Source organism: Atheta coriaria, unplaced genomic scaffold (assembly GCF_025399875.1).
Source record: "Atheta coriaria isolate IRGN ID8LTWV9N9 unplaced genomic scaffold, Caltech_Dcor_3.1 hic_scaffold_3_pilon, whole genome shotgun sequence".
Lineage (NCBI taxonomy): Eukaryota > Metazoa > Arthropoda > Insecta > Coleoptera > Staphylinidae > Dalotia > Dalotia coriaria.
In genome coordinates this window covers 1,541,789-1,556,120 of record NW_027045445.1, presented here as the reverse complement: position 1 = coordinate 1,556,120, position 14,332 = coordinate 1,541,789, and the positions used below count along the sequence as shown (strand labels likewise).

General features: G+C 31.1%; 2 protein-coding genes across 8 annotated transcripts in view; one reads left to right on the top strand and one right to left on the bottom strand.

The window, feature by feature from the left end:
- Window positions 1-2,341, bottom strand: part of LOC135803635 (uncharacterized) — a 72,504-nt gene extending 70,163 nt beyond the window's left edge. Inside the window, exon 1 of the mRNA XM_065317300.1 lies at window positions 2,072-2,341. The gene's annotated coding sequence lies outside the window, so the exon portion shown is untranslated. The remainder of the gene's footprint in view (window positions 1-2,071) is intronic.
- LOC135789850 (protein peste-like) lies at window positions 917-11,261 on the top strand. 7 transcript variants are annotated; one of them, XM_065299906.1, is made up of 7 exons: window positions 917-1,134; window positions 7,837-8,285; window positions 8,352-8,552; window positions 9,452-9,740; window positions 9,802-10,004; window positions 10,062-10,135; window positions 10,192-11,261. In XM_065299906.1, the coding sequence occupies exons 2-7, from the start codon at window positions 7,857-7,859 to the stop codon at window positions 10,475-10,477; spliced, it is 1,482 nt and encodes a 493-aa protein (XP_065155978.1). In that variant the 5' UTR covers window positions 917-1,134; window positions 7,837-7,856; the 3' UTR covers window positions 10,478-11,261. The 7 variants fall into 7 exon arrangements, with proteins under 7 accessions (XP_065155978.1, XP_065155977.1, XP_065155972.1 ...); XM_065299905.1 differs by lacking the exon at window positions 917-1,134 and adding an exon at window positions 2,363-2,482; XM_065299900.1 differs by lacking the exon at window positions 917-1,134 and adding an exon at window positions 2,538-2,900.
- The last annotated feature ends 3,071 nt before the right edge of the window (window positions 11,262-14,332 follow it).

Sequence of the window (14,332 nt, the reverse complement as noted above, 5' to 3'; positions counted from 1 at the left end):
AAGTAACAAGTGGGCAAACGGGGACTTTACTCACGAGATTGATTAATCGAGTGTTTAATAACGTTTAGCCACGAGGTGCTTACGCTATTTTTTCTACTTCCACTCTTGTTCCACGTTGCGGTTTTTGTATTTCAACTTTTCAATTTTAAATCATCGAAATTTGCTCGCACACTTATACAAACTGTAAGGTTATAAGTACCATGATGCGCGCCGGCGCATGTAACGCTTCAGTTCATATCGTGCCCCTCCGATACGAGCAGCAGCAGCGCCTGCTTTGACGTGTTTGACTGACGTCGCATGGCATTTCATACCGCTTTGTGCTGCTCCGTAGGCAAATGCGCAAATGACGCTTGCTCCGTTCCGTGCATAATACAAGTACATAATGAATATTATGTACGGCGTGGCCGTCCGTATATTAAGTACCACTTTTTGTGTCTAAAAACCGTGGAAAAACTGGCGCCTTATAGGTGGAAGTAGAAAAAAAATCTTATACACACCCTCGATTCGTAATTCGTAATATTGCACTGTGCTGCGTTTGTAATTATATGCATTGAATCATTAACCCAGCCATTTCCCATCTCGCTGGCTATCCAATCAAATAATTCCATTACACTGACTAGCGGATAACTACCGGCTTACACGTTATTACCCTGTAATCTATGGTTCATCCAGATCAAGGCAACCTACATCGCAAAGTCCATAAAGTTTACTCACGCCTACTTACACCGAGATGGCGCTACTCGCAAATTAAAGGTTATTAACAGCATAGTGCATTAAGCAATAAAGCGGTGACAGTCAAAGCTCCTGCTAATAGTTGAACGAAGCATTGTCCACCGCATTGACGATCCAATCAAATAATTCCATTACGGAATATTACGGTTTACAGTTCAGTTGAAGTGAATCCGTTCAAACGACGGCGCGACGCAAGCACAAGAACCGAAAGTAAAACAGTGAAAAATTGAAAGTAAATTTAAAAGTAAATTTAAAAGTAAACATTTTGTTCAAATACAATATTTGTTTTAATACAATTAGTGTTTAAGCATTTAACGTTGTTACTAAATCATTATTTATCAATTAATTTTTTTACAATTTAATTAATGTGATTTTACGAAATTTTTATTATTTCTACCGGAGGTAAGTAAAAATAACGATAATTAATCAATAATAAATGGTTTATTGGCGCAGTTAATTAATTTAAACAAGATAGCTGATACGTTTGATGAGACCCGATCTGACTCAGTGTCTCTGTGACTTTGTGACTTTGTTACCATGTGCCCTGCCGTGTAATGAGAGTTCAATGCGTTGAACCCTCGCGACCCCTGCACGACAATTATAATTGAATCACATGCACAAGTAGTTCACATGTTCAATCAATGTTCTCTCCTTATAAATATGACTCAATACGTTTTCTTTCTTTAGCAAGTGTCTAGTATTCATAATATTTACTGAAAAACACATAATTTATATTTTATTAGCTGTTACTGTTTCGTGCAGGTATATGAATCAATTTTGCGTTTAAACAAGTCAAATTTTATGTAAACTCAAAAAACTGACAAAAATATGGGTCAAAACTTACATACAATGGCACCACTTTAATCATACCACTAAAATAGGCATGTGATGAATAAACATGTAGCAAGAACAAGTAAATTTTTACTTACTCAATGCACAAGTTAATTTTTTTGACGCATATGTTAATTTCGGCATGTAAAAAACATACCTATTAACATAGTTTTTGGCTGTATATATACAAAATTATGCAGTGACGAAAGAAGATAACGCAAATTATCTCAGATATTAAAAGAAAATTACATGCTTAACCTAAAATACGCCGTATTTAACACCCAGCGCCCTCTATACACAAATATTACTATATAAATACAACGTCTGTCAACTGTCAAATGAATATTCATTATTTTTGCTTTGTTTTTAATTTTATTGAATATCACACCATTACAGTGTTATTTAATGCTAATCACCAAATTAATATTAGTCATTGAATTGACTTATTGACCCTGTTGCACTTATATAGTCAACATACTCTCACTTTTTCTTTCACACAGAAACTCACCAAGTAACTGCATTGACTCGAATGACTCACAACCATTCTTCATCTTCGTGATTCACAGCCCAGTATTAAGATAGAATTAAACACAGTGAAAGAATTACAATTCTAACTTTTGCGTTCGTTTCGTGTTCAAACACTTGTGACCGTTAGCTGAAACGTGCAAGGTTCTTGCATTTCACGCATTGCACACCAAACGCTCTTCGCTGATTGGCTGAAGAATCGGGCGCGCCGATCACACCACTTCGTTACGGCAATCGGCTTGCAGCGTTTTTTGAACGCACGCACGCTGTGTCTGTCGACGGTTTGTCGAACACACGCGAGCGTTGGCGAAGTAAAAAAAGTAAATGTGTACACACAACGCAACATCAACAGTGCTCGTATTCACCACCAGTGTTTAACATCAACACTGTTCAGGTAAACGGTTGCGATAAAAATAACCCGAAATATTCGTGAATCAAATCAAATTTAAATTGCGCATGCGCAGCATTGTATGCGCAATGTGAATAGCAGTGAACAAGAAGTCAGAGAAATGTTAAAAAGTATGTGCTTGTATATTATCAGAAAAAATATTCGAAAAAATGTAATTAGCATGTTTGAATGCGATAAACAAATACTTTAGATATTCACACGCTACGTCAAGCTAAATAAAACAATAACAAAACGCGTTTCAAGCAGTGTTGTTATTCGTCAGTCGAAATCGAACGATCGCGGACGAAAAAAACTCAAACTAAAATAGAAAATGTAAAACTAAATTACAGTGCGCTCTGTGACTTCTAACATAATTTAAAGATTTTAATTCAGTGCAACTTAAGTCATTTGACTTAAACTTTAAGTAAGTAAAATTTATTTTAATTTTAATTTAAAAAAGTTTAAAATCTAATAAATTTTCGCCGGTTGTTGAGCTTGTGCGGATTTGAGACAGCAAACCAGCAGGCGAGCTATATTAGTCAACAAATTCCTGCATACCGGTTGGCGTGGCTACGATGGCTGTGTTTGCAGTCTCGCAGACGAAAACGAATCACGGTCAGTCTCAGACGTGCGAAACGTGCTTGCGCTGTCAAAAATTCGCGCGCGATAATTAATTTACCACGTGGTTTGCGTATTTTACACAATTTTAATAATGTTGACTTCTAAACAGCCTAGAATGTCTTCATAATAATTTTAAATTGTTGTAGTGTTTGTGCTATATATTTTTAAAACTATTTTATGTGATAACTAGTTATTAGTATGCATATGGCGCACATGTGATAACGGTTATTTTGTGTTTGCATTCAAAAAGCGATAAAAACATTTCGACATCGGATTTTTTGTAAGTAAATACCGCAATACGTAAAATATTACATATATTAGATTACTCGTAACAATATTATATGTATTATATTAATATTAAAATGTTTTTTAAGTTTTTTAGTTAGGAATATATTTATTTCAAACTGCGTCATTAGAATAACTCGTTTTTACTTTTTTATTGATTTGATTTATTGATTGATGATGACAGTATTAATTCGGAGGGAAATATTAAATATTTGTTTGTTTAAAATATTTAACTTTGATTTATCGTGAATTTTATTGATTTTACTCATAATTTTAAAATTAAAGTAAACTTATGGTACGATTTCCATAAAATATTTTACTACTGAATGACTATGAAATAATAAACTCAGAAACGGCGTCGGATATAAACAATTTACGTTAGTAATAAAAAGCAAAAATTCAAACATTGAATAGATATATTCGAAAGTTAAAAATAGCTTCATCCTGTTTTCGGAAAATATTCCATTGTTATCACTAATGGCTGTGATAGATAGTGTTGTGATATGTAACGTGTGCGTTTTTAAACGTGCATTTTCAACTGTAAATGTATGCTGTAAACAATTTAATTGAAGAACTAAGAATAGAGGTCGTTAATCATTAGCAATAGATGCGCACAATATTTCTACTACTACTATTATTATATTACATATGTGTAGTATGTAGTATGTAATGTTGTGTTGACATGTTTTGTTAGTGTGAGTGGAAGTGCAATTTCTACTTATTTAAATTCATGACGTCTACGATCAACGATCTATGACCACCATCATGTCAATGCCGAATGCATTCATACTCTGAGTGAATAACGTCTTACAATTTTAGATTATGTCAAAGTATCAAGGTTTAAGCGGCAAAAAATATAATGGTTTAATAATTAGGAGGAAATCGTGAATTTATCTACGTAATATGATCATTATTTTTTTTTTATATAAAAAATTAGTTTTTTAAAAAGAGTTCAAAGTTTCAGCGTAAATTAATCGCAACCTCTATAATATAAAAATGAATCCCAAAATCTGTTGGTAAGCACAAAACACAAAAACGCCTAAATCAATTTGGCCAATTCTTTTTTAAAATGTTCGTAAAGACCAAGGATGGTTTTTACGGCTAGAAAAATTCGAATAATTGCCGGGAAAACCCTAAAGACAGCCCTTTTCTATAGGATAAAAGTTGACATTGAAATTCAACCATAGATATAATTAAATAGTTGAATCCGAGAGGGCGCGCTGAAGTGCATTATTAGCTATTCTTTATATAATTAATTTCTTTAAAGTAAAATTGCGAATCTTATTGATAGAATTGATAGAATTACTATGTCTAGAACAAGAGAGTAACAACGAATTACATTTTTATTAAATACTACCGGAACGAAGTCGCGAACTAAAGCTAGTTTTAAATCATTTTTATCCAAATCATTATTATTCGTATTTATAATTAGTGCTTTATCAAATTTTTTAATTTAATATTATTAGCGTATTTAGAGATTCATGCACCTAGATTGAATGATTTATTAGTTCGTTAAACATACATAAATCTAATATGATTTAACAACCTATAGGAGTTGGAAATGTGTCATAAAATCATCGAATTACAATCATTTAATAATCTACCTCGTTAAATTTGATGCAACTGCAGAATGCAACTGTAATTTCACTATTAATGAAGAAACTTATTGGCTAAAGGTATTAGAGTTCAAGTGAATAATAAAATCGAATTATTAATCATGATAATAGTTAATAATTGTAGGAATAACACCGATCATCAATAATCGGCATCATTAGCTTATCATTCAGTAATCAGTACTATTAATGAGATTATAATATGATGTGATGGTCATTAATTATGATAACACAGAACAAAATAACACAACATGCAAAATATACGATATCAATAGATATAAAATGATAGTTATGTATTTTAAAAAATTATTTGAATAATATTTTATCGTAAAAATATTTTCTATAATATTTTCTATAATATTTTATTTTTGGAATTATGATAAGATGTGGTCTGCGTCATCATAGTTTCATGTTTCATATTATAAACAATTCGGAGTAATGAGTGACGATAGGATGACTGATGGTTCTTATTACTTGTCAGTTATCTCGTGCATTTGGCGGAGATGACGAATGGAAACGGTCAATATTGCAGTCAGTCGGTGATGATCTGCTTTAGTGCGAAGTGCGAACTTCATAATAATCATTATTGTATTAATAAATAATTGTGTCAACTGGATATTCACCATTCAGTAATAAAGAGTCACATTGGAAAGTGTATTCTTACAAAAATAAATAAATATATAAATATATTGAAAATTTAAATGAACAGATAAATAGATACGATTTTCTAAGTTTTTATTTTGTGCAATAAAAAAACGATAATTCAACATTCAGTAGTGAAAATTCACGTTAGAAGGTGTGTATTTACCAAAAATAATTAAATTTATATATAAAAATGAATAGCAAAATCTGTTGGAAAGCGCATAACTCAACAACGCCAAGACCAATTAGGCCGAATCTTAATTTTAAAATGTTTGTTGAAGTCCAAGGATGGTTTTTACGGCGAGAAAAATTCAAATAAATGCCTGGAAAACCCTAAAGACAGCCCTTTTCTATAGGATAAAAGTTGGCATTGAGATTCAATCATAGTTATATTTAATAGTTGAATCCGAGATGGCGCGTTGAAGTGTATTATTAGTAATTCTTTATATAATTAATTTCTTTGAAATAAAATTGCGAATCTTATTGATAGAATTGACACATAGGTACTATGTCTAGAACATGAGAATAAAAACGAATTACGTCGCGGGCAAATGCTAGTATATAAATATATTGTAACTTTAAATAACTTGATAACTAGATACGGTTATCGTAGTTTTTAATTTAATTTATTTCGTGTTATAAAAGAACTAAAATCAATATTTGCACTATGATAGCGATTGAGCAATCCAATAAACAAATAATCGGGACTCACGGTTTTGTAATTTCAGGACACAGCGAAGATAACTTCACGCATGTAAACATATCGAAATAAGTTAGATAAATGTTTTAGTTTCCCTCTTGAGGCGAGTATTTCTTTAATATACGAGAATATTAGTTCACCGGCATAACTCACTTAGTTAACACGTTAATATTAAAGTGAATTGAATAAAATATTAGTTTATCGAGGTGAGTAGTTTATTAAAAACATATTAATAATTTTATAACTAATAAAATCAAATTAGGAATGTTAAACGTCGTGAAAATTTAAATCTTTAATACAATTCTAGATATTTATAAACATATGCTGCTATTTAAAGCGTGACATAATTGTATCACGTTTCCGTCCACTCTTCCACTCTCATTTTCACATTCTATTTTAAGTAAACTATGCTAAGTAAAGAGGTTTATCAATAATTTTATTGTATGTAGTTAGTTAGATTTGTAATAATGTAGTATTGTAGTGATAGTACAGTAGTATTTTTAATTGTACTAAGTACTAAGTAGACTTTGTAGTAATCTACGCACGCATAGATTTGTTTATGCTGGTTGTGCCGGTTTGTTTACTCTGAAAAAAAAGTGGCTGAACTCAAAGTCTCGAAGGTCTCACAAGTCGCGACGCGACGTCGGCACGTTGCATGTCTAATTATAATCGTGTACGCACGTGCCTAGTACTTAACAAATATTTTCAAAATATTTACGAATGATTATAATCAAATTTACAAAAAAACGATAAAAAATATTTTTTACATTTTATTATAAAAAATTAACTAGTTATATAATCTAATAAACTAATCTATACTTATTTGGTACAAAATTTAATTCTGAATATATTTCCGAAAGATTTTTTACTGTATCTTTTTTCGTTTTTGAGTAATTAACAAAAAACGAGCGAAAAACAAAGTTGCCCAATACGTGTTATATTGACGTCTAGGTCAAGACTTCTCTTCACACTCAGGTTGTATAGATGTGACCTTCAAACCTGTTTACTATTACAATTATTTTATATTTCCGTAATTATCATATTCAGTATAATTATTCCGAATTGCCACCTACATTTTACAACATTCTCACAAGTCACAAGAAACGTGTTTCCATAAATTACTGTAAGTAGCGTAACTTACACAAGTTTAACTGCGCAGTTTAATGAGTAATGAGTTGTTATTACAAGTGAACAAACATTAATTGGAAGTACTCAAACTACTTCAGTTTGAAATTTGATTACACCCAAAGTCTGTAAAATGCAACCTGCAGTATATCACGTTATGCAACTACTACGTCGTGGTATGTATACTAATAAAGCAGATTAAAGATTATTTAATTTTAATTTTGATAATAAAGTTGGTTTTTCAAAAACTAGATTCGATGCGTTTATTTGTTTTGGTGTTATATTATAGGCAACCCAACATACACCAAACTACTACTACTAGTATACTAATAAAGCGCGTGTTTACAAAATGATATTAATTTTTATATTTTTAGTTTTTAGATTATCGTAAACCATGGTATGTCCACATATGAAAAAACCAAAGCTGCAATACATAATCTACCCTGGCATTTTCTTCCTGTTGAGTGGAATTACGTTGATGTGCCTCTGCTCGAGTTTATACACACACGTTTTGAACTCATCGCTTGGTTTCTCACCGGATTCCGCCTATTTCAAAGCATGGCGGCGTACACAAACACCACCCTACATGGAAATATACCTCTTCAACTGGACCAATCCGGAAGACGGACACAACGAAAATATCAAGCCGCGATTTACTGAGATCGGGCCGTTTAAATTCAAAGAGTACAAAGAAAAATTTAACATAACGTTCAACGCCAATAACACCATCAGTTTTCGTCAGAAAAAAGTATGGTACTTTGATGAGGAAGCGTCATGTTGTTCGTTGGATGTAAACGTTACCACATTAAATGCTGTTTTAGTCGTAAGTATATTATACAAAATGTAAATGATAGATTATATTTGAGGTTATGTTATTTGAATGTTTTAGACCTTGTCACACAAAGCAAAGGGTTATAGCATGGTATTGAAAATGGGTCTTAGTTTTGGTCTGCGGGCAATGTCACCCAATCTACACGTGACGAAAACAGCGAGGGAGTTGTTATTTGAAGGTTACGTTGATAATCTATTGGCTACTCTTAAAAATACGGGCATGGCGAGTTTACCAGACAAATTTGGTTTCTTCCATGGTGTAAGTATTTGTAATTAAGTTCAAATTATTTATAACTAGCTTTTGCCAGCGACTTCGTCCCGGTAGTGTTTAATAAAAATGTAATTCGTTTTTACTTTCTTGTTATAAACATAGTATGTGTCAATTCTATCAATAAGATTCACAAATTTATTTTAAAGAAATTAATTATATAATGAATTGCTAATAATGCACTTTATCGCGCCATCTCGGATTCAACTATTTAACTATAACTATGATTGAATCTCAGTGCCAACTTTTATCCTATAGAAAAGGGCTGCCTTTAGGGTTTTCCTGGCAATTATTCGAATTTGTCTCGCCATAAAAACCATCCTTGAACTTTAACAATCATTAAAAAAAAGAATTGGCCAAATTGGTCTAGGCGTTGTTAAGTTATGTGCTTACCAACAGATTTTGCGATTCATTTTTATATTATAGACTAGCGACTTTGCCCGTATACTTTTTAGAAATTTTTGGAGTGAATATTTTTTGAAATCTTTGATTTTATAGTTTTCATTACAGACAATTTCTCGTAGGTTAAAAATTTTCAATCTGTTCTCCTCTACCTCTTGTAGTTTTTCGAGATATCGAAATTTATCCGAAAATATAGGAAATGTTAACCTCTCTATCAATTTTCATTTGCAATAAACAAACAAACTCACTTCTTAATTATAATTTATATACAGTAGAGTCCGTTTATAATGACATCGAAGGGAACTGACGTCATAATAAGCGGACATCATACAAAGCGATTTGTGAAATGATAAAAAATTTTATATGAAAACCAAACTTCTTGTGTAATTACGTCATAATAACCGGTTGGTCAATATAGGCGGAGTCATACTAAACGGATTCTACTGTATAAAGAAAAAAAAATGTATTATTAAATAATTGTATTATAGAAAAATGATACATCACGTGACGGTTACTACAATATGGATACGCATCCAAGTGCTAAGGGTCTCATTCGTAAATGGAACCATGAGACAGACACTACTTATTTTGAAGGTGCATGTAGTAAGGTACATGGCACTACAGCTGAGATGTATCCGCCCGGACGTGATCAAACCTCAGTTGCTTTCTTCTCTGGCGATATGTGTCGACAACTTAAGTTGGATTACGATAGAGATGAATCATTTTATGGATTAGGCACCTATCGCTTTATAGCTAACACAAGTTTGCTTGATAATGGTAATTTAAACCATATTAATCTGAATTTTTAAATGGTATTTATGTTTGATGTATTCCCTAGGAACTTTAATCCCAGAAAATAGTTGCTATTGTAATGGCAAGTGTATGCCATCCGGGGTGATGAATATCTCTGCGTGCCGTGAAGGAAGTCCTACTTTTATTAGTATGCCGCATTTTCTAAATGCTGATCCTGTTTATCTGGATGCTGTCGAAGGGCTTAGTCCTGATCCTGATAAACATCAACTGTATCAGTTGGTTGAGCCAGTAAGATTATTATTTACAAGATAATTTATGAGATATATAAGTTGTTAAATATTACAGAATACTGGTTTGGTTGTTGAAGCAGCCATTAGAATTCAGATGAATTTTCACTTAAAACCCATCGCTATGATGCCGTAAGTAACATAACCTCGTTTGAGAGCAACAATTTTATTTTAACGTATTATTTTAGGATTATTAATGATGTACCAAATGTAATGTTCCCAATTTTATGGTTCCAAACACAAGCGAAAGGTACACCGGAAGTTGCGTCGAAATTATCACTTCTTCTCAATTTACCCGCCATTTTACAAGGAATTGCGTACACTGTGATAGTAATAAGCGTACTCATGATCCTCGTCGGGTTGTATCTGAAACGTAAAGAGGCAACACCCATCCTACCCGAAATACATCAATCTGAAGCTGTGCCATTGAAAAAGTCAGATTTTGACAGCGGCACGACCAAATCAAGGTTATAATTACCAAAACTTAAAGTACAGCCATCCAAACCTAGAAAAGAATTTAAAATTTACCGCTTAAGTTGCATATTAATAGGTTAGGAACCTAAAAGAACTGATTGCGTAGTCGTTTTTAATTTTCGTGCCAATTCCTAGGTTATATTCGTTACCAAAATATGTTTTCATGACTTAAGTGAGTTCGTTAAACTACATAACTGTAAAATATTAAGTTTGCTAGCGAATTTTTATTTTGTTATGTACATGAGAAAACTAGTCAATGTTGTAGTTAAAAATGACCTACACTACGTAAATCAACCAACTAATAGTTTAATGTTATTATTACAAGTTAGTATTAAACTCGATTAAAAGTCATCTAAACCAAAAACTACATAAATCACATTTTAAATTGTTATACAGTACTAATTTGTATATCACTTAGTGTAAAAGTGAGGTTAAATTCAATTTAGTAGAAATGTCTTGAATAGTAATAATTGCCATTGGTTCCTAAGTGTTTTTTTTGTAGAAAAATAAAAGAAAAGAAAAACTAATCAAAGAATGTAATATTAATGTAATAATATTTAAAAGAAAATTGCATTTGATGTGATATTATATTTCTATGGCATTTGTTTTGTGTAACACATTAGAAGTTATGAAAAGTAAAATTTATTCATAGTAAAATAGTCAAAATATAACAAACGTGTTATTGTCGTTTAATATAATTGTGAATCAGGCATCATGAAAAAGATTTACTGTTACATTTTGTAATATTTCAAAATATTTAATAAAGTTTTGATATAAACACGAATTACGTTAATAAATACGCTATAATTAACTGATATGTGAATTAAATTCAGTCGAAATCAAAATAATGTCGGCAAACGTTTATTTTACAAAGGTTGAAGTTTTATACATTCAAATCACAGCAAATAAAATATGCATTTATGAATATTATTTGTATTAAACATGTTTGTGCATCGAGCGTGTCAATGACACGTGATATTATACAAATATTTAATATAAAAATGAATCGCAAAATGTGTTGGTAAGCGCATAACTCAACAACACCAAGGCCTATTTGGCCAATTCTTTTTTTAAAATGTTTGTTAAAGTCCAAGGATGGTTTTTTCGGCGAGAAAAATTCGAATAATTGCGGGGAAAACCCTAAATGCTGCTTTTTCTACCGGATAAAATTGGCATTGAGATTTAATCATAGTTATAGTTAAATAGTTGAATCCGAGATGGCGCGCTGAAGTGCATTATTTGCAATTCTTTATATAATTAATTTCTTTAAAATAAAATTGCTAATCTTATTGATAGAATTGACACATATTATGCCTAAAACAAGAGAGTAAAAACGAATTGCATTTTTAATAAACACTGCGAAATCGCGGGCAAAAACTAGTGTTTAATAAACTTATATATCTATTAAAATGTCTGGAGTATAACCTAACATATAAATTTAAGTTTTAGTTGTTGATCTGCACAAATCCTAGTTTCGTATTTTTGGTTTCTTTCAATATTTTATCATTATTTGTCATTTTTCTCTGAGACATAATAATGCAACGAATAAATAATGCATTGCTTCACGCTGTGTTATTGTATTTGCACACAATCACCTCGTCAAGTGTGAAAATAAAAATATTTCCAGCCGGTTGTCACAGTTGTCGCCATCTCAAAACGAGAAAAAGACGGTTAAGACTCTGTCTAGACTTTTAAATAATGATCGACTAACAATACCTCAACCACAAGAACTAAAAATAATCGAGTCAAGCATTAAAATTAAAACGTCGAAGTATAAATTGCAATGTCACACACCCAATTTGAGGAGGCGTTTTATCGCGTGCACTTCACAAAAGATGCAAATTTTACCTGTGCGTGACGTCAGCAAGTTCAATAATCTTAATGTTTATCGCTTTTATTTTCACAAATCTGCTAATTTTATGGTGATATTTTGATTTCTTGCTTTTATTCGTGTAGTTTATGCATTGAGACATAAAACCGCGATAAAAAATGTTTGCAGGCAATAAAAACTTCTATTTATGATCAAAATTAAGCAAATTAACTTATATTAAGATATAAATTCCTATATTTTTTAGTTTTGGATAATTTATTAATAAAAACAACCAAAAACAGTTAAAATTTAAGTTTTTAAGGAAGAAAATTGTTTCTCTCGTTATTATAGTAATCAGTATTCCATAATTCAACTTGTTTAACATCTTTCATGCTCAAACCTTGAAAAGAATGTGGTAAACCCGTTTCAACGGTCTTAAGTATCATTATAACTTGCCGTAAGTAGTTGTACTTAAGCACACTCGTATCGATTAAATTCTACTGATGCTTCTTTTTCTGCTCTTCTTCTTCTTTTTGATGACGCAAGCAAATTCAACTTTCTTCACCGCAATCTGATCTTGAACTTGTGTTTAAGACGACTTGAACCTGACACGACTTACAATTTAAACGCCATTAACGCAATATACGAGTATTCCATGTTTAGAGTAGACTAAATCTTAAGTCACATAAACCGGCTTTCATTAATAAATAATTCAACAAATTTTGTATGAATGAAACTATAAAATTCCAATATTTAATAACTATTCAAAAATTGAACTTAGAAATTTCTAATCACCGTTTAATTTCATAATTATTTCCAAACTACATTTTCTAACCTATAATTAGAGCAACCAAACTAACCTAACATTGTAACATCCATCTTAACCTATATAATTAGAGCACTTTCAATAATGATTTAACCTTGACAATGACACACAAAAAAATATTGACGCGAAATAAACATTTCCAATCACTTACTCGTATTATTAAACTCACATTATCTTTGTTATTCAAGGAAATAATCAAACCAACATTTGCGCCATGTTATTAACATTACTTCTGCATGATACCTACACATCACACCTTGAAATTGCTTAGGTAATTATCTAGCACAAAAATTCAAAGACCAGACGCCGATGAAAAAGAAAAAAACAATAAATTGACAAATAAATATATACATAAACGAATTAAATTTTATGATGCCCCAACGCATTCGAAAAAACCACAATAAACATTAGGAAGGCAAATTTTTACATACCAATGTTCTTATTAAATCAAGTGCAATTAAGAATTATGCGCAAAACATGTTTTTATGAAGCTATAAAGTCTCATTTAACTTTGACATGATATAACTCAATAAGGAAGCTCTATATGTTTATAAAAAAATTTTTTTCGTTGATTAAACATAATTGGAGTGTAAAAGTAAGTTTTCTGTGGTAAAATATATTTAAAAATGCTCAATTTATATACAAACCAATAAAATAAAATTTTGCATTTTAAATTTTAACTAACTACGAACGTAATTCCTAACGCGTCATTATCAATAGACAAAAATTCAATTGACTGATAATTATGCGCAGTATGTACGTGTTTATTTATTCAAAGCGGAAAACACGTTATCAATTTTTAAAAATTCGCCTAGAAACTTTAACTTTTCAAAATTTGATAAAAAAATCGATGGATGTACAAGTTTTTCACCGAAATAAAATCACCAGTAGATAATGAATCAGGAACAGTAAATTCTACCCGAACAAAAAATTGTTTACATCATTAGTATTAAAATAGACAAAAAGTAGGTTTGACGTCGTTGGTTTTTGATCAGTTTTTCGTTTTTACAATCGTTTTAATTTTAGTAATTTATAGACGGCGAATGTATAAGTACTTAATGTACTTATAAATATTTAATTATCATTTTCAAATAGGTAGCCGCATACTAATTAAACTAAATTGAACTTAAATCGACCGGGTTGTTAAATCACCGTTGTAATTTTTATGTTTATGTGTCTGTGAACTGCGTGAAAAGTGTTACAATGTAGATTCATGTTT

Coding starts and splice junctions, on each gene's coding strand:
- LOC135789850 (XM_065299906.1), top strand. CDS start 7,857: ATGGTATGTCCACATATGAAAAAACCAAAGCTGCAATACATAATCTAC. Junction 10,005..10,061: donor TGTATCAGTTGGTTGAGCCA/GTAAGATTATTA, acceptor TAAATATTACAG/AATACTGGTTTGGTTGTTGA. Junction 10,136..10,191: donor AAACCCATCGCTATGATGCC/GTAAGTAACATA, acceptor GTATTATTTTAG/GATTATTAATGATGTACCAA.